Here is a 23,048-nt window from a genome sequence, read left to right on the forward strand (position 1 = left end):
AAATAATTTCTTTTAAAAGCATAGGGAGAAGGCAACAAGCAACCTGACAAGACATGGCTCAGAGTGAGCAAAAAAATTGTTAAAAAAAAAAATTAGAAGAAAATTAGCTGAAAATAACCAATAAATAAACAAATGAGAAAATTACCTAGAAAAGGTGCTGAAAACAACAAACTTTTTAAAAATCTGGTTGATCGCCTGCTGACATTTATGTGTTTCAGAACTAGAGCTAGAGTGATGATACTGGTATCATATGAAACTAAAAGCTAAATTTTGGTGGTGGAAAATCAGCATGATCATTTTACAGGGGTCCCTTGACCTCTGTGGGTACACATGACTCTCCCCTTTACAGACATGCCCACTTTATGCTAGTTCCATGCTGTCATTTGATTCTAATCAAGAACATCTGGTAAGAATTACTTCACCTTGTCCAAATAGAGTCAAACTGTTATGTAATGTAAAGTAGTTTAACTGAAAACGTGATTAAATGATGCTATTAATTGTGATAAACTATGAAAATTCTGTGATTAATTGTGATTTAAAAAAAATAATGTTTGACAAGTATTAGTTATATATAGAGAGAGATATCTGATCATTTTTTGCCTATTTTCTAATTATTTTCTTATAATCCTTCCCTCTCTTTTCAAACATTCTTTTTAATATAATTTCTTGCAATTTGATGGGACATTTCTTGAACTTCAAAGTAGGCCATTGCCTTTTTTCTGTATGTTTAAAAAAAAATCAAACTGATTTGCTGATTTTTCAAAGGGTCAGATAGCGTGTGAAAGGTGTCTTAATGCAGCACAGGAAAACTGATGTCAATACTTGGAAAGAAAGCCTATTAGTCTGTTTCCTAAATTGATGAACTAACCCTTCTAGGCTGAAAAGGAAATTCTAATGACTTGTTAAAAATGCAGAGCAGACCTTAACCTGCAAATGACCTCCTACAATCTTGCTTTCTCTCCTCATTTCCTAACCACCAAATTCAGGTCTGATTCAACGCTGTGATCTCTGTCTGTTGTCTCTCAGGTGACAGGAACAGTGTTGGGAGTGCGGGCAGCGTGGGCAGCAGCCGCAGTGCTGGGAGCGGACAGAGCTCCGAGAGCAGCCACAAACAGAATGGGATTCCAAATCGCCACAATGCTGACGCTGGCAAGGTGAGATCTGCTAACATTTTAAACCACTACTTCTTATCGTTATTCACTTGTCTGAGATTTGAATAAACATTTAAATAAAAGGCGATCTGACTTTCCATATTGGACATCATCTGCAGCGAACTTCAGTGAGTCCAGAAGTTCAGTGAAGAGTCTTACTTTGTGATTGTTTGTGTGCAGCTTGCTCCCTCTGCTGGTGAAACAGGAGACCATCTCCACATTGCAGGAGCAGACCACAGCAAACAGGCAGATGGATCCACAGGTTGGTCATGGAATCAAACCTCCTCTGTCCTCTTTCTGTGTTTAACAATTTTACCAATTTCATTGATAAGATTTCTCTCTGTCTCACCGTCTTTCTGTAGACAAAGTCTCTGCTTCTAGAATATATTGTTATGCATGTAGGAGAGAATTAGATTGGATAGCAATAGAATTTCTGGACAGTTTGCACATACCCTACCCCAGGGACATCTCAATTTGCTTTTAAAATGACAGGAGGCCAAGGGCCAGTCGCAGCAGAGCAGGGTTGGAAATTAGCAACAGCCACCAGAACAAATGCTGTTAAAATTTGCAAGTGACTAATAGATTTGCTGAATTCACGAGCCAAAAATACAATGGTCATCTACTGAGTAGCTGGTAGTAGCTGATTTTAAGCCATTTCAAGGGTTTGCAATGTTTCAATGATTTAGGACATTTCAAGGAATTCAAGATATTTCTAGGATTTTTTAACATTTTTAGGATTTTAGGTTGTATCTAGGATTTTAAGACATTCGAAGGATTTTAGGACATTTCTTAGAATGTAGGATCTTTATAGGATTTAAGGACATTTATAAGATTTTAGGACATTTCTCTGATTTTGGGACGTCTCTAGGTTTTTAGGATATTTTTTAGGATTTTATAATATGAAGGGCTTCGTTCAGACCTCTTTCTTCTTTTAAATAAACAAGCTATAGTTTGATGCAAGATTCGGCCCACAGGCCATAAGTTGAGTATCACTGCCCAAGCCTTTTTTCTTTCCTGTGACAGCTCTGGTATCTGTCTGCAGGCAACGTCACCTCTAGTTAGGTCTTTTCCATCTCATCCCCTGCATCCACTGCGAAGCTCAAGGAAAAGGCTGTGCATTGATAGATCACAGAGGTTATGAAAATTATATCTCAAGAACATCTTGAGGGAATTTCTTCAAATTTGGCGCAAACGCTCACTTGCACTCAGTGGTGATCTGACTAGACTAGGGTGTTCATAGGTCAAAGGTCAAGATCACTCTAAACTTGTGTGCCTCATTCTTGTGAATGCCACGTCTGAAGAACTCCTTGAGGGAATTTCTTCGAATTTGGCACAGACGTCCAATTGGACTCAACCAAAAACTGATTAGATTTTGGTGGTCAAAGGTCAAGGTCAGTGTAACTTTGCATACATCTCATTCTCATGAATGTGATATCTCATGAATACCTTTTAGGGAATTTCTTGAAATTTGACACAGACATTCACTTGGACTGAATGATTAACTGATTAGATTTTGGTGCTCCAAGGTCACTGTGACCCCCGTCTGTCACATTCTTGTGAAATTGATATCTCAAGAATAACTTGAGGGGATTTCTTTAAATTTCTCACTAACCTTCACTTGGACTCAACAATTAACATATTGATATTTGGTGTTTAAAGCTTTTCTGCAACATGATTATGTAAACTGTAAGTACAACTTGACTGGCTCATGGAGGCATATAGTAGGCAGTAATTCTATTTACTCTTATTGTTGTGACTTTTTCAAGAAATTATCACCTATTTTTCACAATAATGACTTTATTTATCAATGTCTCAGATGTTTTGTCCCTACAGTGGTCGTAGTGCAACCCTTTTGGAACCTAAAAATATTTAGGCCAGTCAAAGAAAACTAAGTTCAAGCGTAAACTTACCAAAATCACTTTATTTCTCGAGTCATAGATACATTTTAGGACTCATATCCAAAGTGTACATAATGGTAAACGGCATCCAAAGCCTGGATACTATTATTGTAACATGCTAAACGTCGCTGTACCTTCTTATACCTGAGGGAATGCGATTAAAGACAAGCAGTGCTTTTGTTCTGCACATTGAGCTGCTTTTTGTTGCCAGTGTAGAAGGAAATGAGACGGGAGGAGAGGAAAAGGCTTAGCTCACCTCACCACAGAAACCAATAAAACCACACGCAACTGTCAACCGCACAACACATAAAAGCACCCGATCACCTCTCTAAGGATACACTACAGGCTAACAGAATGTGTCTTTGTGTGTGAACGCTCTTGGATCTGAAAGGCAGGTGCAGAAAAATCCTAGAAAAGTGCACATGTTGCTGCTATTCTCCGAACTTGCTGAGGCTTTGAAAATGCTTTAGAGTGACATGCAAGATGAAGCAGAGGGATCTCTCTTGACCTCAGGCTGAATTGGAAGGAGGGTTAAAGTGAAGGAGAGAAGAAATGAGGAGTGGGAGGGAGGGGTCAGAGGGAGGAGACAGGAACAGAAGCAGAAGGAGCAAAACATATTTGTTAAATGAAGAGGAAAGAAGCAGAAAGAGAACAGATTAGAGGACAGAAGTGGAGGAAATGTCCGCTCTGCTTGACGGATAGTCAGAAAGAAGGATGAAGTGCCAAACATCAGGAGCTCTGTCACTTGCCACCATCCTGAAGGGTAGGAAATCATGTACAGTTTGATGTTTTGTCAGGGCTGCAGGGAATAAATCTTCACATTTAAGGTATTTTCAGTTGTTAGATGTGACCAGAAGAGTGTTTGTTTAGTGAGACTGTGTAGAGATAAGTTTAGATGACACCAGAAAATATGCTCTTGAAGAACTGATTTTATTCTGAGATCTTTTTAGGACAATTTTTTAACCTTCCCTACTACTATGACTGACAGGAAAAGCAAAGAAAATGTCTGTAAAACATCAATTTTTCAAGGTATTCTCGACCTCTGTTGATCTATAAGATTGAGTCAAATGTTTTTTGGAGTGAGTACACTTTTTATTTTGGCTCTGTGAGGAGCAGCCTGCATCTTGACCCAAATGTTTTGTCTCTTGCCCTGAGGACAAATACCTCTCCACTAGCTGCTGTTTTACTCACTTGGGAGACCGGGGCCTCTAACCTGCACGACAAAAAGTCGAAAACAAAAAAAAGCAGAGAAAATGATAAAAGGAAAAAAAAAAAGATGAGCAACACAGAAAACAGGGGAGCGTCAGGTTTAGATCGGACAAAACCTGAGACTCTTTGGCTTCAGAGCATCTAAACTTTGGTTTTAACCTCAAGTAATTAGAAAATACATGTATCCATTTTATTTGACAGTAGATCGTTGACATTATATATCCTATTTTAGACCTTCAGTTTTGCATATTGGCCATTGCCATCTTGGATTTCTGGAGTGGGAAGTGACCATATTTGGATGAGAGGGAGGAGCTAACCCTAATGCTAGCTGCTAGCTTAGTTAGAACAGAGCATTTACAGCAATGATAATTGCTAATTTTCGCAAGCAACAATGGGCTTAAAACCATTAAAACCAAATATACTTTTCATAAAAACTGAACGTTTGATTCCTTAAGGCGCATTAATACTCCCTTTACCATGGTAAAGGGATATTTAAGCTTCATTAAGCATAGTGGGGGTAAAACATACTATGGGATTGACACACTCTTAGAGCCAGACTCAAGTGGTCATCGGAGGAACTGCAGTTTTGGTGTGTTGGCTTCCTTTTGCAGCTCTGGAGGTTGTAATTTGGGTTAGATGAGATGATGGATATCACCCTGGTGTTATAATATAATTATAATTATAAGTTCTTTTATTAGTCTGTAGACAAACAGAAATCTAACACTTTTGTTTGGGTAGGAATTTAATCCTGAAAGTACTTTATTTTTTCTTTTTTTGACATACAACAATTTATCCATTAATCCAGTATACTCTACAGTCAGTGGGCAGTGTGTGCTACACAGGTTTTAGGATAGGTGTCTCTACAAACCTGGCAGCCTGAGGGTGATGAAGGCTCCATGAAATCACTGCATTTGGATGTTCCACAAGAAATAGTCCCCAGCACTTATCTCTGCTTTAAAGACAAAATATCTTGTTTACAGTTCTGTAACGAGACATATGTTTATAAGTGAGCTTAAGACATGTTGGTAGGTGTATCTTTAAAGGGAACTTGGCAAGCTGTTTTTCTCCGCTTCCTGTCTTTATGCTAAGCTAATCGCCTCCTGGCTCTGTACTTTGCATAGACATCCTCATTTAACACTCAGAAAGAAACAAAATATTGACCTGTGCCTGTTATTTATTTATTTTTTTAAATCATGCCTTTAAGTGACAATTCACCCGAATTATAAAACAATATATTTTCTCACTGACTGTTTGCGTTATCTAACCATGCAGATACTTTCCACTGTGTTACTTCCTGTACAAATAAAACCAACACTATGGGCATGGCTAGATACCACTAATGGTAAGTGAGAAAATTTGATGTGTGTTATGATATGGATAAACAAGCCCTTTATTTTTTTTTAGGAAAATACACGTATTTAGTATGTCGTTTTTAGTATAATCACACAAAAGTTACTGACCTTCTCGACTGTCTTTTTCTATATCCTCCATCACCTACTCTAACTTTGCAAAGTGTATTTGTGTGTTCAGTAAGTAAGTGCTTTAAAGACAATTAAAAGGTGGTGGACCCTGTCAGGAGAGATGACTAAAAGATCAAAACACTCGCCTTGGGCAAAAAGACAGGAAAAGATGGAGAAAATGGGAGAAAAAGTGCATTCCTCAGAGATCTGTGGTAATGTGTCATGACTGACAGAGGTGAGACATGAGTGTTTTGTGGATTTTCAGATCAAGTAGATAACACATCTTCACTCACCTGGAGAGACCCAACACCCCCCCCCCTTACCAAGACAGCTGCAAGGAAAAGACTGATTCAACATGATTTAACTGAGTTTGACTGAGGACTTAACAAGAAATGGCCAAATAATTAGCAAGAAGAAAAAGACCTGATATTAGCACCAAAAAGACAATAAAAGTAGGTGGAATAAAACCAAAGGCAGGGAATTTTCTGATAAAAGCTTTTTAAAATTAAACAAAATTAAATTCAAGTGAAATAAAATAAAAATGAATTATTCCCTGTAACCTAATTTTAAATAGATATAAATCAAAATCTTGTTTTCTTAATAATTTTCCCTAGTTATTTCATAATTTTCTAAAGAATCACTTGACTTTTTATAGCAAATTTTCAGGCCATTTTCTTTTCACCTGTCACCACAACTTTTTTCTTTTTCTTCTTTTTTTTTCACCAATATGCGGGTAATTTCATGTCAAGTTGCCGACTGCCCTTCCTCCAACGTTTTTGAAATATATCAAACCAATTTGCTTAGGTTTCAAAGAATTAAATGCTTGTGAAAGGCTAATGTTGATCCAGGTTTCAAAGGGTTAAAGGAAAACCTTAACCCACAAATGACTATTCGCATATTAGTTACTCACCTTGTGGTAAGCAGAATTTGTGAACAAAACAGTTTTCCTCACATGCCTTCCTTAAACAGTCACAGGGGGCCACTTTTAACAACGGTAAAGCTATATCAAAACATCCACTGACAAACTCTCGTACAACTCTTGCAGTATATCCAAGTCTCATTTGCCCAGGCATATGCTTAACCATTTGAAACCTTAACATACCAACATCTGATTTTGTGTTGTATTCAGATGCCTTTCATAGGCACTTAAAGCTTTGAAACCTGAGCAAATTGGTCTGATTTCTTCTGAAAACTCAAAAAAGGTAATAAGCAAGAAATTGGTTAAAGGAAAACAATCTTAAAATAAGTTTTTCAAAAGAGAGAGAGAGAAAATTATTAAGAATATAAAAAAGTGTCCAGAAAACTATATATTTATGATCATTTTGATAGTACATTTAGAATTATGTTACAGAAAATATGTTTATTATTGTAGGTATTTTTAAACTTATTTAAATATAGTTTTGCTGTTTTTAAACATGGACCCCGTTTACATCAATTCATCACTACTTTTTAAAAAAATTTTTGGATTCTGTGTTCACTGTGGAAGCATCCGAGAAAAACACAGTTTTCTTCATAAATTTAATGTAAAACAGGCTGAGTAACTGATATACAGATAATTATTTGAGCGATAAAGTGTTCCTTTAATGCAGACTATATCAGTAACTTGTGTATAGTGTATTACATACTTAGCATTTATTTATACATAAATGCTTTAACTCACTTACCAGACATGTCTTACTGTTGAGTCTTTGTCTGGTTGGCTCTTGCAGTCCTGCCAGTGTCTCCTAGTTTTCCTCGGGGTGTGCTGACCCTGTACACACTCACAATAATGCACAGTAGAGTTTGCCGTCCTGTAGGATTGATCATGTGTGTTTTCTAGGTGGTTCCCGGCGGCAGGTCAACGGCACTCCTCAGAAAGGCTTTGTGAGGCCAGAGGAGCTCCTGGAGGGCAAGGTGAGTTGAGTATGTGAAGTGTTGTACCTTTGTGAGAGAGATGCCTCCTAAACATCCTCCGTCTGTTGTTAGGACTCTGAGGCCATCTACCAGTGGTTATGTGAGTTCCAGTTGGAGCAGTACACAGCCAACTTCATCAACGCAGGATATGATGTACCCACCATCAGCAGGATGACCCCAGAGGTCTGTGTTTCTAATTGCATGTAAACATATATGGATATTTTAAATTCACAACCATTGTTGTTACTGATGGTATCAACTCCTTTGTTCGCTATATTGTAAAAGAAAAAAAAAGTCTATAAAATTAACAGTGAAGTGCTGTAAAAACATGACTTCATAAAACTGTAAATAGAAAAACAATTAAAGTAGTATACAGTGATCTTTCGTAAAGCATTGAAGCAACCAAAACTGGTAATTTAAAAGTTAAAATATGCTGATATATGATGTTTCCTCATAGCATTTACAGATTATTATAGTTTGAACACAAGAAAATTGTAATCCAAAAAGAGAACAATTTTGTTAAAATTCTTTGTAAGGTAGATTTTCTTTTTTTACAAAAAGAAACTTGATTACATTTTACAAATTAATATGTTATGATTTATAGATAAATTTGTAGCTTTCAAATGAATTTTTAAGCCTTTGAGTGTTATATTTGAATTTTCCTAAACACTTGAAATTTCCTATTTATGTTCACTCTAGAAAATGAATAACAAAATATTTTTGGCATAAATATTAGGACCTTGGCAAAAAAAAAGTTATTTGTCTGCGATTTTCTAATGTGTAGATTTTCAATTTTTTATTTAATATGAGTGTTTTTACACATAAGGTGACTGGTGATGGATTTGCAGATTATTTTTGTTTTCCAAATGGATAATGTAAATTACATCTTGTAATTAAAACAGTTTTACAGTTGAATTACAACTGTTTTAAATTGTAAAATCTACAGATTGTTCTGTAAAGTTGTTTACATCTTTACTGTATTTTACAGAATTATTCTGGGAACTTCAGCTGCCCATTTTGTTTCCATAAAAACAAGAATTTTTTTTTAAACAGAACTTTTTTTTACAGTGTATGAACATTCGCCAGGGGACACTAAGTGCTGTTTACTTGTAATCAAATGAAACTCTCATAAATTGTCAATCTGCAATATTTGAATGATGAAATGCCTCTTTCCACATTTTCACCAGCTGCCTTTGCGTGTTTTGTCCTTTAGGACCTTACGGCCATCGGAGTGACCAAACCAGGCCACCGAAAGAAGATCTCAATGGAGATCGGCAAGCTGAGCATCCCTGAGTGGCTGCCTGATTACATTCCTGTGAGAACACTCCTCTGACGTCCCTCTCACATGTTGTAACATTCATGAAATGCAGCTACTTGTTTTGGATTTGTTGATAAACCACTTGTGTCCAGCCGTGTTTCATCATGGTCACACAGTTAATTCTGCTTTTAAAAAGTCAGCAAAGCACAACATTCAGGATGGTTCTGATTTTTCCATTGTCTGTCTGTTGCTCTCAGTCGGACCTGGGCGAATGGTTGAGTGTGATTGCACTGCCTCAGTATCATAAGAGATTGTGTGAAAATGGTTATGACTCCATTTCTATCGTCAAAGACATCACCTGGGAGGATCTGCAGGAGATAGGGATCACCAAACTGGGTGAGCAATTACGCCGCATGTCAGTGAAATTTACTGTTGCACTTTGGACCATTTACTTCTCATCTTCGTCAGATCTTTTTAAGTCCATTTGTGTTTGCTTTTGTTTTTGTCTTCAAACAAACTCCACACCTTGCACACAACATATTATAGATCCGGCACCTCTAGGTGCCACTAGTGAGACTTCTATAGATCTTGATTTTTAGACTTAGATTTCAGAACATGAATATATTTCAGTCAATTGTTTTCTGCCTAGCAAGAGAAGAAAATTTAAATTTACTTAAAGAGGGATGACAATTGAAAAAAGAATACTTACATACTAGAATACTACACCCACAGTGTTTAAATGAATTCATTAAATCAAAATCATTAAAATAATTAAAAGAAAGAAGCAGAAATTCCTCATACATACACTTTGTATGAGATCTGGAACCATGAAATGTATTTTTTTGGATTAAAAATTACTTACACTACAGAAATAGTTGCCAATTCATTTCATATTTTTGGTTTGTATGAAAAAAATCTTCATTTGTTAAGTAGTTATCTAATGATAGAAGTGGAGTAAAAAGTCTGGCTTTGAAAAAACAACATTTCCCTCTGAAGTGTAGATGCATTTTTAAATGTTCTTCAAATATAAAACTTTTTCCTTTTTTTTTTTTTTTTTAACCTTTTTTGGACTTCTGGATTTGTGGACTCTGAAAGCAAGATGTTTTTTTCTTATCTTGCTCTTGACCACTTGTAACAAAAAATTCTTTCTTCAGAGAGAAGCAAAAATAAGAAAACTTTGGTAAATCCCAAAAATAAGTGGGTACTAACAAAATAAGAACAAAGAACAAATCGAGCAAAAATAAGAGAAAATTGATTAGTATATTGTTTCTTGCATGAGGCCCAATGTGCCATAAACTTGGCTTTAAAGCAGCTTACTTGTGGTCTGTATTCAGTAGATAGCAGTCATTTCTGTCTCTATTTTTCAGGCCATCAGAAGAAGCTCATGTTAGCAGTGAAAAGACTCTGTGACCTGCAGCGCTCTCGTAACCATGCCGACAGAGCCGGAGGTGGGACTCTCCGACGGAAGCCTCCCGCCGCCCTGGAACTGGTGGCCATCGAACACACGCCAACACACAACGTGCATGCTCATGCTCGCTCTGATGCTTCCTCTGAGGACTGCTGCCCCTCCCCTCGCACCCCCAGGACCCTCCTCTCCTTCCAGGACAGCGAGTTGAGCGCCGAGCTGCAGAGCGCTATGATGGGCAGGGCGGGAGGCGGAGCCAGCGAGGCGTTTGGCATCAGGGGCGTGACAGCCACGGCAGTTATGTCTGCCATGTCGGTCAGTCAGGAGAGCATTAGCACACGATCACGGGGATCTGGGAATTCAGGGAATTCGGGATATTCTCAAGATCACCAATCTGCACCGTCTTCAACCAGGATATCCAGCCGCTCAGAGGAGAGTCTGGGGAGCGGTGCAGGGGAGGATGCCAAGCGTGGAGGGGGCAGTCCTGGAGGCAGGAGTAGACAGAGACCCACAGAGATGTGGGAGCACCAGAGTCGATCAGCTACTCCCAACAAACTCCCCTTCTCCCCTCTGACTCCTCCGCTGACCCCCAGCAAGATGCCTCGCTTTGCTTACCCGGCCGTCCCCCCAAAGACCAAACACTTCCAGTCCCCGAACCGCCTCTATCAGCCTCAGCACCACCCGCCCCCTTCGCCGTCCTCTCCGTCTCCGCAGCCGTCCCCCACACAGAAGGCTTTCAGCTACATCCACGCCCAGGCAGGAGCTCTCAACGGGGCTCCGAGGGTCCTCTCCAAGCCTCTACCTGGAGCCGTCCCTCTGCTGGGACCCCGGCCTGGACAGGGCCCAGCTGAAAACACCCAGAGGGGCACGCACAAGAAGCGCGCCCAAAGCTTGACTCGATATGCTTTGTCTGATGGCGAACCGGACGAAGACGACGACCCTGCTCCCTCCCACAACTCTGCCTCCTCCGCAGCCATGCCCTCCTACGCCACCCTGTCACGCAGGCCAGGGCGCGGGCACACAAGCGCCACAGGAGCCCAACGCCACATCAACCGCAGCCACTCGTTCGCCGTGAGGTCTCGCCGCAAAGGGCCTCCCCCACCGCCGCCCAAGAGGATGAGCTCAGTGAGCGGCAGCCCAGCACGCCAACAAGGAAACGGGGAGGCGGTGGAGCCAGACGTGAAGGCGGGGGTGGAGACGGAGAGCACGGGCAGTGTGAGGAGCATCGCGGCGAGGCTGGAGGGCAGCAGCAGCAGCAGTAGCCCATCCAGGAGGATCGATATACCGCCAAGTCACATCCCAGTTTCACCTGTTTTTCTCCCCGTTTCCTCCCCAATTCCACGCGGGGCAACTCCTCATATCATCCTCCAGCACTCCAAACCGGTCCCTGCTCTGGGCGTGGGGGGACTTAGGAGGACAGGAAGTGAGAGGACAGAAGTGGACACTGACAGACAAACACTTGAAGAGAAAGCAAGGAAAAGTGACAGAGTGTCAAAGAGTGCAACAGCATCTCCAAAGCACGCCGAGCACCTCCCTTTCGCCGAAGAAGGCAACCTCACCATCAAGCAGAGGCCCAGGATGGCTGTTGCCCCCCGTGCCGACGCTGAAGTCAAGACTCCTCCAGATCGTCCACCCCAAACCCCGACAAGCCTGGAGCTCCCCGAGTTCAACCTGAAAGAGTCTGACACGGTGAAAAGAAGACACAAACCCAAAGACAAAGACTCGTTGACACCTGACGAGCCTACCACCCCAAACAGAGACACCAACACCCTCCACACACACGGTGAAATGAGTGCGCAGAGCGACGATGAATCTCAGAGGCCAGGTCATGTGTTCCAGAGAGTAGGCTCCATGGGAAAAGGCCCAAAGCCGCCGGTGTCCTCAAAACCTTCCAGTCCACTCAAACTACCCCCTAACAGCAGACCAACGACCCCCCAGAAAACACTCTCTTCAGCACCAGTTAGTGCACAAACAGCCATTCCAAAACTAACCAGCATACAGATTCACACAGTCTCCCCGAAGCTGGGCGGCAGCATTCACACACAGACATGTATCCCCAGTCCCAAACCTGTGCACCCACAGACAGCGATGTCCAAGCCGGAAAGTCCTCAGAAAGCTGGTCTGTCTGTATCAAGACTCCCTCAGTCCAGCATGGGCTCTGCACCAACAGCAGGTAACAAAACTCTTTTGACTAAATCTGCCTCATTAAAGGAATTCATTCATTTATTTAATGTTTACTCTATTTACCTGTTCTTTATTCCTCTGGTGTCCTGTTCTCATCATCCTTTCATTCTTAATTCACTTACTTGTTTTTTTTTGTTTTTTTTTTACTACTTTTAATCATATTATCCTTGCTATATCCCTACTTATGTGATGTCATCATTCTATATTATTTGTTGTTATATTATATTATATTGTATTTATCATCTTTTATTCTTACATTAGAAAAAAAACTTTATCCGTTTATTACTTAAACTGCCTTTTGAGATGTGCCCGTTTCACTACTTTTATTCCTTTATTTGATTTTTTTTTTATTTTGTTGACCATTCGTGTTTTGTTCTTGTCCTTTTGTTTGACTTCTCCAGACCTTTCTCTGTTTGCCATGTTTGTTGATGTTTATTTTATTACTCCCCTGCCTTGCTTTGTCTGTCAGAGCACTGTGTAAAAATTTGTTTTTAAAGGTGCTATATAAATGAAGTTATTATTATTATTTATTGACAAGGGACATGGCATATTTGTGAACATCAGAATAAAATTTAAATGTAAATATGCCAGAGTTAGGACTGCTAATTTACCTCTGTAGTGCCATGACAGGTAACAGACAATAGATATAAAGACAGGAAAAGAATTGATTTCAGACTATAAATATATTCCATTTAACCCTTTGAAAACAGCCTCAGGAGGTTGTTACTTGTACGATTCTGTTAAAACAGATTTGAAATAAGAACCATCATAGCTAGAGCATCTTTTCTTTTTGCAGCAGAAAGGGAAGAATTCTGTCTTCCCTGTCCTCACATCATGACCTTATCCGACCATAGCTCACATGCCAAGGAAATGCAGTATTTTGCCAGTACAGCGGTATTTCCCAGCAATGTCCACGGGAGATCACTGCCATAACTCTGTATGCTGTAAAACTTCAAATAATAGCCTGTGCTATTATTTGCTTAAGTCATTGAACTCAACAAGCTAAAATTTAGGACGTGTCCATGTGGGACGGGCTTTTAATTTTCACACAAAACTGACAAAAAGATGGAAATCAGATTATTTAAATAGCAAATAGCTTTGTTTTTTTCCCCAAAAAAAACACGGTAAGAAGGTTGTGTGCAACAGAAGAAGAAATGACCCAGAAGTCAGCAAGAAATCTGTGAAAAGTACAACAAAAAAATCTGAAAAAAATCAAAGCAAGAAATAAAAAAATGAATAAAATAATAGTTTTATTCTTCCAAAGAACTTGTATAAAAGTGAACTGCATGGCATCCAGATTGAGCCTCTAATTGAGACAGGCCTTTATTTGTCAAAATGTATCACCACAGCCGGCTAGTAAAAGGGACCAGGCTTTTATTTTAAGTTTTACAGTATTAAATTGTCCTGCAATAAAAAGCAGAATAGTTGAAGCATTTATTCTTTTAACAACTGAGAAGTGAGGCTTCTGTCTTTCATGTAATCATTTCATTACCTTCTGTTGTTTTACCTTATTCACCGTGCAAATGAAGCATTTCATCATAATTACGGCAGAATTTCCCCAGAATTTTTCCCGCAGACGGCAGCGAGGGATTGTTATAATCCTGTATATATCATTCTAAAATAAGGACCATAATAGCTAGAACGCCATGGTACCTGCAGTGAAATGCACAGTGGCGCCAGTGGAATGAATGATGAATCCATCACATCACAACGCCTTTGCACTCTGCTTCCTAAAAATACGTATATCTCAAAAACCAAATAATGTATACAGTTCAACTAACTCAACTAACTAACTGGAGTGTTAAGAAATGTTTTGTTTGCTTCTATAATTAGAAACCTTTCGATCAATATGTTCTGTTTTTTCATTTTGTAAAATTTGATGAAAGAAAACATGTTTGATTTTTGTATTTTTTTTAATGACACAATTTCAATACTTTTACCAATAATTGTGGTTTATTGACTACATAAACCTTTTAGCTTAGGTTGTACAGGGATATAAAGTATTTGAAGATAAAATGAAAATAACATCACAACAAGCAAGATAACAATGTAGGCACTGGCGGAGCATTTCTATTGCAAAGTTCAAAGGGTTAATATATTCTACAAAACTTTATAGCAAGAAAAGGAAAGAACTAAAAGAGGGTGACTACTTAAAAGGAATACTTCACCATGTGTTTTTACGTTGAATTTAGGAATAAAACTTTTTTTCTCAAATGTCCCCTTGGTGAATGAAAAATCCAAAAATGGATGAAAATTCTCGAAGAATAAAATTAAAGGGGATCTGTGATTAACACAGCAAAACTATACCAAAGTACCAGTTTACACACTCTCACACAACTCGTGCAGCATAAATCAAGTCTCATTTGTCCAGTTGTATGCTCAGGACTTCCCAAACAGATAACCCTTTTCAAAGGGGAACTGGATAGAAGATGAAACTTATTTATACTCTGTTCAAAGCCAGACTATATTGAGAAAAACAGTAATTTTATTGATTACATTGGGAGCCACTGGTCTACCGCTGCCTCGATCTGTTTGTTTGTGTTATTGTGTGAATTTGGTGAATTTGAACTAAACACCAAAGTCACAGAATAACACAAACAAACTTACTGATCGAGGCAGCAGTAGACCAGCAACTCCCATGTTCAGCGAGGTGAAATTACTGTTTTTGTCATTGAAGTCTGGCTTTGAAGAGAGCGTAGATATTTTTCACTTTCAGTTGAGTTTCCCCATCAGAAATAGCTGTCTTTTTGTAAGGAACTGAGCACGCTACTAAATAAATGAGACTTGGAATGTATTGCACATGTTGTGAGAGTTTGTAAACAGATTTTTTGATAGTTTTGCTGTTGTTAAGTGTGGACGCCAATGACTTCAATTCATCAAGACTTTGTTTGTTTTGGGATTTTCTGTTTACTGTTGAGGCGTTTGAGAAAACAAGTTTTTTATTAGGAATTCAGCATAACACTGAGTGAGTAATTTATATACAAATGATTATTTTATAAATCAAATATTCCTTTAAAGAATAATATTTTGCCCAAAGTTGCTTTGAAATGCATTTTTTTTGGATGCCAGATTAATCACTCACTTCTTGTCCCTCAGGGCTAAACCTTAACATGGTCCAGAGTGTTGCGTTCGCTGCTCCATCCTCCCCTGCTCCGGCCCCTTCGTACCCCAGCTCAGCACCTATGGGCCCGGCAGGGAAAACAGGGACACCCCTTACTGTTGCGGCCGGTCTGGAGGTGCTGGCTCAGAAGAGGCTGGAGCAGACCAGTACATCGCTGGAAGCTGCTCTCAAAGTGGTGGAGAACAAACTGGCACAGGGGAGCAATGTGGACAGGTAAGCATGTTGGTAGGCTGATCGTGTGTCCCTCAAAAGGGCTTTTAGGGACATGCAGGACAAGAAAGTGTAACTTCATATAGCTGGAAATTACACAGGTTACAACTAATTTATGCCACAAGTCCACATTTATCTTTGAGCAAGACACTGATGGTGCTCACAGTTGTGGAGTGTGTGTAAGTATACAAGGATGTAACAACGGTGCAAGTTTTTATTTTGGACAATGAGAAATAAAGTGTATTGTTGTTTTTAATCCATCTCAAGGACATGTTTGGCCTAGTGAAGTTTTTAGTCAAAATTCAAATGTTTTCATGTAACAGTGTTAACTTTGACAAGGATTTTAAATCATGGAAGTGGAACTCAGGTCAAATTTGAATTTCATCTAAGTCAATATTTTTGTCATAATTTTCTCAGACATTGTCATGATACTGCAGTGGACTTTGCTACTAGATATTTTTCCTGGATGTGAAACTCTCAGTGAAAAGAAGCAAACCTTGAATTAATTTGTTTAAGCTGAGAATGTGTTCCTGATTTGCCATATATTTTTCATATCATTTAAAAACAAATGCCCAAGGTTATCTGCAGTATGTAACTGCTACTTTGTATTATTGATATCACAGAGGTTTACTGGTTAATTCAGCATCATAAAAATGTTTAGTGTTGGTGATGCAGAATAAACAGATTTTTTGATAGCTTCTGTGACAACTCTCAAAACTCAAACTGTTTTACGACTCAAAGTTTTTCCTCCTAGAGTTTCTGTTTGACTTCTCATTCAATCAAATCGATTTCTGAAAGGTCCGCTGTCACAGGAGCTGCAGAGAGGCGCCTGCTGGTTCAGCTAATTACACTAAGACTAATTTTACATGGAGCTAAAATTAATACTTAATGTGAGGCTAAGGGCCAGTTGAAGAAGCCCCAAACACATTTCTAGGATGTTTTCAAATTTTAGGACATTTTTTAGATGTTAGGATGTTTTCGGATTTTAGGACGTGTTTCAGATTTTAGGACACTTCTCGGAATTTAACACATTCTAAGGATTTAAAGAAGTTTTAGTTTTTTAGGACTTAAGGACATTTCCTAAGATTATCAGCTATCCTCCACTGGCACTTGTTTTAATAAAGAAAATGGTTGGAGGGCCGCTCAGCACCCTATTCAGGGCCGGATTTGGCCCACTGACTGTAAATTGGGTATCACTGTTTTAGCCTAATGTTAGCTTGTCACTCCCGGCAATTGCATTTACGCTTCAATAATCATAAAAGTGGCATCTATTTGTGAGTATTATCTTGATGAACAAAAAGTGTAATAAGTGTGTATGTTTGTTTGCCTTTTTTCTGCACACTGCTTTCCTACACACTGGTCCATTAACCCTGTAAAACCTGAGCATATTTGCTGGATTGAAAAAAAAATCATTGTAAGAACACATTGAGCAGTTTAAGAAGAAATTACCACAAAATGAGTTAGAAATTCGTAAAAAAAAAGATTCTACGAAAATTACCTGAAAATTAGGAAAAAAACAATATAAAACAACAAAAACAGAAGGAAAGTAGGAAATTACCTTGGTAAAGTGCTTAAAAATTCAAATAATTCTGTAAAAAATATTTAAATATGCAATTAAAATCATTGTAACTGTAGTTTTCTGGGCATGTTTTATTTTCTGACTCAACCAATTTTCTTGCCATTTTTGGAATATTTCTCGCAAAGTTGATTATTGTTGATTATTTTTTCTCCATGTTTTTGAAAGAAATCAAAAATGTGCTCAAGGTTTAAAGGTTTCAATACGTGTGAAAGGCATCTGAATGCAGCATGAGAAAACCAAGATGTAGTTGATCCAGGTTTCAAAGGATTAAATTCCATATGAATAAAAACAATGCAAGTTTTTGGTACAGTTACTAAATTTGGTTTCGTTTATTATATGTATATACTTATATTTCACTCCATGTCTCCATGTCTGTTTCACAGTGGCAGCAGCACAGTGAAGGCAGCAGGGAATATCCTGGATGACATCGGCAACATGTTCGATGACCTGGCTGACCAGCTGGACGCCATGTTGGAGTGACACCCCCCGAACTCGCTCCCAAATTTTGCCAGGAGAGCAGTAGAGCAAACATGGAGAGTGAGCTGCCTTTGATACTGGTGAGACCGCTCTTTCTCCATCACTCTGGGTGAATCAATAACACAGATACTTTATTTATCCCCATCGGGGTCAAGTGCACATCTGAGGATTTCCTGCACAACTTTTCCTCAATATCGTCCACTTCTTTAACGCGAGCACTTCGCCTTAGGACTCACACCTGGGAATGTTATTGGAGCAACAACAAACTGCAGCTTCCAGACCTTTGTGTGTGTGTATGTGTGTGTGTGTGTGTGTGTGTGTGTGTGTGTGTGTGTGCGTGTGCTCAGAGTAGTATCACTAAAGGGAACAAGGGTCCACTTTCTTCACTGTAAATGTATAGATGAGTCTATGGTGGCACTGTGTATGTGTGTAGTCAGATATCTTTATACTGAGTATATTTATACTTCTATGTTTGTTTTGTAACAAAGGTCACTGTTGAAATCACTCTTGTGTATATTAGCATAACTGTCTTATATATTTTGCTGCTTGTTGTCTATAACACGGGGAACATAATGTTTATTGTATTTAAAGCAGCGTATTCCTGATGTGTTTCAACATGTTTTTACCAAAGTCTTTTCTTCCTCATCAGGAGGCATGTTATGAGGCTTCTGTCAGCACAGACTGAGGAATCATTGATGTCTGTGAAAAGATGAGCATCAGGTGTGAGTGAGGAGCTCAGTCCAGCTCGTGCTAAAAGTTTGAAAGGTTTTACGGCTGGCCTCAGGGTGTTATGAGGTGGATTTATTGTACGTGTGCTGTTTTCAAAGAGCAGCACCAAGAATTTCAAGTAACGTCCAACTTCTTAGATATATTTGTTATTTCAAAGTGACTAAAAGCTGGGTGTATATAGAGGAGTCTGGACAGGACCACTGGAATCATTTCAGACTTTTACATGTTTAACCCTTTGAAACCTTGAGCGACATAATTTTTTAAACTCTGAGCAAATTATTAGGTTTTCATGTCTTTTTTTTTCTTACTTTCTTTATTTTATTTTATGTCATTAATTTTATTTTATTTTATTTTACACATTTTCAGGTAATTTTGTTTTACTTTTCACTAATTTCTTGCAATGTTTTTGGGGTAGTTTCTTCTGTCGTTGCTCATTTCCTTCTTCCCAATGTTTTTGAAATAAATTAGAATATATAATTATAAACAACTGATGAACTAATACAGTTTAAAATACCTTTAAATGCATGAAATCTATGAATTTAAAACCTAAAGTATTAAGAAAATGCTCTGAGAATGCTGGAGCTTGTCCTGCTTTTACATTCACACGTTCCATTTTGGGATAAAATTAATTTAAAGATGTGTAACTAGGGTGTCCAATAAAAACCACTAAGCAGCAGCAGGAGATCTGATTGGCCAGTCAGACCTCCAGGTGTTGCTTTTTTACTCTATTTTTCAAAATGCATTATTTGAATTTTTAACACCTGGATCGACATCAGATTTCTTGTGCTGTGTTCAGATGCCTTTTACAATTATTTAAACCTATGGAAAAAATGGTTTGATTTCTTACATGGGGAAAAGGTAATGAGTAACTTTGAAAGAAACCTCCTGCAAATTAAGATTGAAAATTAATAAATTATGACAAGGAACTTATCTGGAAATAAGGTAGGTGGGGTTATAAGATATTAAATAGCACTACAGGTAAGTGAAAAAACATGTATTTTGATTTTGGGGTGAACTGTCCCTTTAAATGATTCCAGTATACTCCAGACTCCCTCAGAGAGCAGGGCCCTCTAACAGGGCAATCAGTGAGTTAGACAGCTCATTTTGGTGTTTTCTAACTTTTTCTTTGTCAACATTTTATTGATGCAATGAATTAATTTCTCAGCTGTAATCAATTTTGTTAAATATGTTACAGTTTACTCTTCCATGAATAGATCTAGCTGGTAACCAGCATTGTAAGACAAGCAATTCAGGATCACCAAAGTTTATTGAAGCCAGATGTTTCAGAAAGATTGAACATTGAACTGAATGCTTGGGAACTAGGAGCTCTTGTTTTGTTACATTTTACTTTCATTTACCAAACCCTGTCTTTTTATGCACCTTATAAAGTATTCACTGCACAAAACGTTGCTATTAGTTCACTTCGCTCTATTGTTATTCATTGACCCAATGCCATACACTTACTGTACGGTTAATTGTCTAAGAAGCCAGCAAAGAGAACCTCTGTAATTATATTTTTGTCCTTTTTTTGTAAACAGCCGTCAGAAAAGTATTCCTCACAAATGTTTGCAGAGAGAAGATTTGGGTGCACTGTAAGAGAAAGGTCAGGGAGCTGGCATGTTTTTAAGGCTGCAAGGTGTATTGCATTTTTTATATAAAAATAACATTTTAGCACTACTGATTCCTCTGTTCTGTTTTGATTGATACTTCTTACTTGTTATGCCTTTGCAGCGGCAACTGTGGCCTTTGGCATTATAATTTCGGTTTATCCGTCTGTCCATCCATCCCATTCTTGTGAACGCAATATCGAAAGAAAGCCTCAATGAAATTTCTTATTTTTCACATTCCCTTGAACTCAACAATGAAGCGATTCAATTTTTGTGGTCAAAGGTCAAGGTCACTATGACCTTGCATCTGTCTCATTGCTGTTAACACAATATCTTAAGAACACCTTGGAGACATTTTTTTCAAATTTGGCACAAATGTTTACTAGCACTAGGACACTACTATGGCACTTTTTTATGACAAACTATACTTTTATATTATTTTTGATTATATAATTATATTTTTCTTAACAGACTAAACGTTTAGGTTTTTTTTAAACATACTATACAAGGTTTTATGGCATACTACCCTATTACACTTCTTACTTAATTACCTTCTATACTGTGTATTTCCTATGTCACAACATATCGTGACTTTTTTTGTAATTTTCTATGACATGCCATACACATATAAATAAATAAAAAAATGTATATATACATGTATATATCTATCTATCTATCTATCTATATATATATATATATATATATATATATATATATATATATATATATATATATATATATATATATATATATATATATATATATAAACACATATACATACATAGTATGGCATATGTATGTATATGTCAATTCTGCAACATCTTTTATACTTATAGACATATATAGCTACATTTTTTTATTTTATAGATTGTATACTATGACATTTTTATGTCATTTGGGACTGCACTTTACACTATCGTCTAATGACATTTTCATGTTCTGCTGTTTTTCAGTACAGCCTATGTTATAGTGAGAGAACACTGCCATGTAGCGGCTGCCTCTGTATTACTTTATTATTTTGGTTTTAAGCGTTGTAAAGGCCTGTTGTTTTTTTTTGACGAATCTGTCGAGCCAGCGGACCTCCAGCCAGCCCGACAAGTCGAGACAACGTGAGTAAAACAGCCCAAACAATTTCAACGTAACGCATAATGGCTGTGCAAAGTGCCTGAAGCGGCTTTTAAAGGACAGACAGAGGAAGCTGCGAAAACCTTTTGGTCAATTTTCTGAACACAGCAAACTCTAAATATTTGGTCATTTTTTACGATATACAGTGTTTCTAACTTTTGTGTGTGTATGTATGTGTGCGTGTGTGTGTGTGTGTGTGTGCGTGTGTGTGTGTGTGTGTGTGTGTGTGTGTGTGTGTGTGTGTGTAATTGTCAGTCTCTGTCATACTTATGCTATGATTTTTTTATTGCATGTTCTAAGACATTTTTGACATGCTATGACTTTTTGTCATTAATGTGACAAATTATAGAATTATAGAATGGTATTTTACCGCAATATGACATGTTATGACGTACAATGTAATGACTTCTTTGTCATTTTTGTGACAGATTATACTATGACTTTATTGTGCTGCTTATGATGACAAAATGTTGTATGACTTCTTTATGCCAGTCTGGATGAAATCAAAAACTTTACCTATCGTATTTTAGATGACACACTGTACCATGACTTTTTAATGCTGTTTCGGGTGAAGCTATGTTATGCTTTGACTTTTTTTATGCTGTTTTGCCATTGCCAATGTCTGTTTTGACATTGCTACTATTCTGTGAATTTTTTTGAATACCGTTTTGGAAGACTTACTATACTATGACTTTTTTTTGATATTTTGGATGACATGCTGTAGTATGATATTTTTGACGACATGATATACTATGACATTTTTATGATATACATTTTATGATATTTCTATTTTTATTTTTACATATCATATTATGACTTTTTTATGCTATTTTGGACTACATGCTACGGTATGACATATCTATGCTACTTTGGACAACTCCGCATGCTACACTATGAAATTTCTACGATATCTTGGACGACATGCTATGGTATGACTTTTTTGTGATTTTCTGGATGACATCTTATAGTATGACATTTTTATGCTATTTTGGATGACATGCTAAGGTATGACATTTTTATGATATTTTGGACCACATGCTATAGAATGACATTTTTAAGCTATTTTGCTATTACGACATGCTATAGTGTGAAATTTTAATGCTAATTTGAACTACATATTATAGTATGGCTCTTTTATCATATTTTGGACGACACACTATAGTATGAAATTTTTCCGATATCTTGGACGACATAGAGTAGTATGACTTTTTTATGATTTTTTGGACGACATACAAGAGTATAACATTTTTGTGCTATTTTGGATGACATGCTATACTATGACATTCTTATGGTATTTTGGTAGATGTGCTATAGTATGACATTTTTATGTTATTTTGGACCACATGCTAAAGTATTACTTTTTTATGGTATTTTGGACGACACACTATAGTATGACATTAAAATTATATTTTGGTTCACAAGCTATAGTATGACATTTAAATGATATTTTGGATGACAAGCTTTAGTATGACATTTTTACGATATCTTGGACGACATGTTTTAGAATGACTTTTTTATGATTTTCTGGATGACACACTATCATAGGATATTTTTATGCTATTTTGGATGACATGCTCTAAGTATGACATTTTTATGTTATTTTGCACGATGTGCTATTGTATGACATTTTATTGATATTTTGGACAACATGTTATAGTATGACATTTGAATGATATTTTGGACATTGTGCTAAAACATGAATTTTTTGAGATATTTTGAACGACAAACTATAGTATGACTTT

At 37.6% G+C, this 23,048-nt stretch overlaps 1 protein-coding gene across 4 annotated transcripts in view; it reads left to right on the plus strand.

Annotated features, from left to right (window-relative positions):
* Nucleotides 1-20,251, plus strand: part of caskin2a (CASK interacting protein 2a) — an 83,878-nt gene extending 63,627 nt beyond the window's left edge. For 3 of the 4 annotated variants that reach the window (XM_088069839.1, XM_042508054.2, XM_088069840.1), the window contains 9 exons: nt 1,027-1,154; nt 1,332-1,413; nt 7,538-7,611; nt 7,684-7,794; nt 8,825-8,926; nt 9,127-9,265; nt 10,237-12,447; nt 15,555-15,792; nt 17,752-20,251. In XM_088069839.1, the coding sequence (XP_087925965.1) occupies nt 1,027-1,154; nt 1,332-1,413; nt 7,538-7,611; nt 7,684-7,794; nt 8,825-8,926; nt 9,127-9,265; nt 10,237-12,447; nt 15,555-15,792; nt 17,752-17,848 (3,182 nt within the window). In that variant the 3' untranslated portion in view covers nt 17,849-20,251. The remainder of the gene's footprint in view (nt 1-1,026; nt 1,155-1,331; nt 1,414-7,537; nt 7,612-7,683; nt 7,795-8,824; nt 8,927-9,126; nt 9,266-10,236; nt 12,448-15,554; nt 15,793-17,751) is intronic. The other variant, XR_015774946.1, reaches the window with a different exon arrangement.
* Nucleotides 20,252-23,048: the final 2,797 nt, after the last annotated feature.

Source organism: Plectropomus leopardus, chromosome 19, assembly GCF_026936395.1.
Source record: "Plectropomus leopardus strain MGB_pleo_1.0 chromosome 19, ASM2693639v1, whole genome shotgun sequence".
Lineage (NCBI taxonomy): Eukaryota > Metazoa > Chordata > Actinopteri > Perciformes > Serranidae > Plectropomus > Plectropomus leopardus.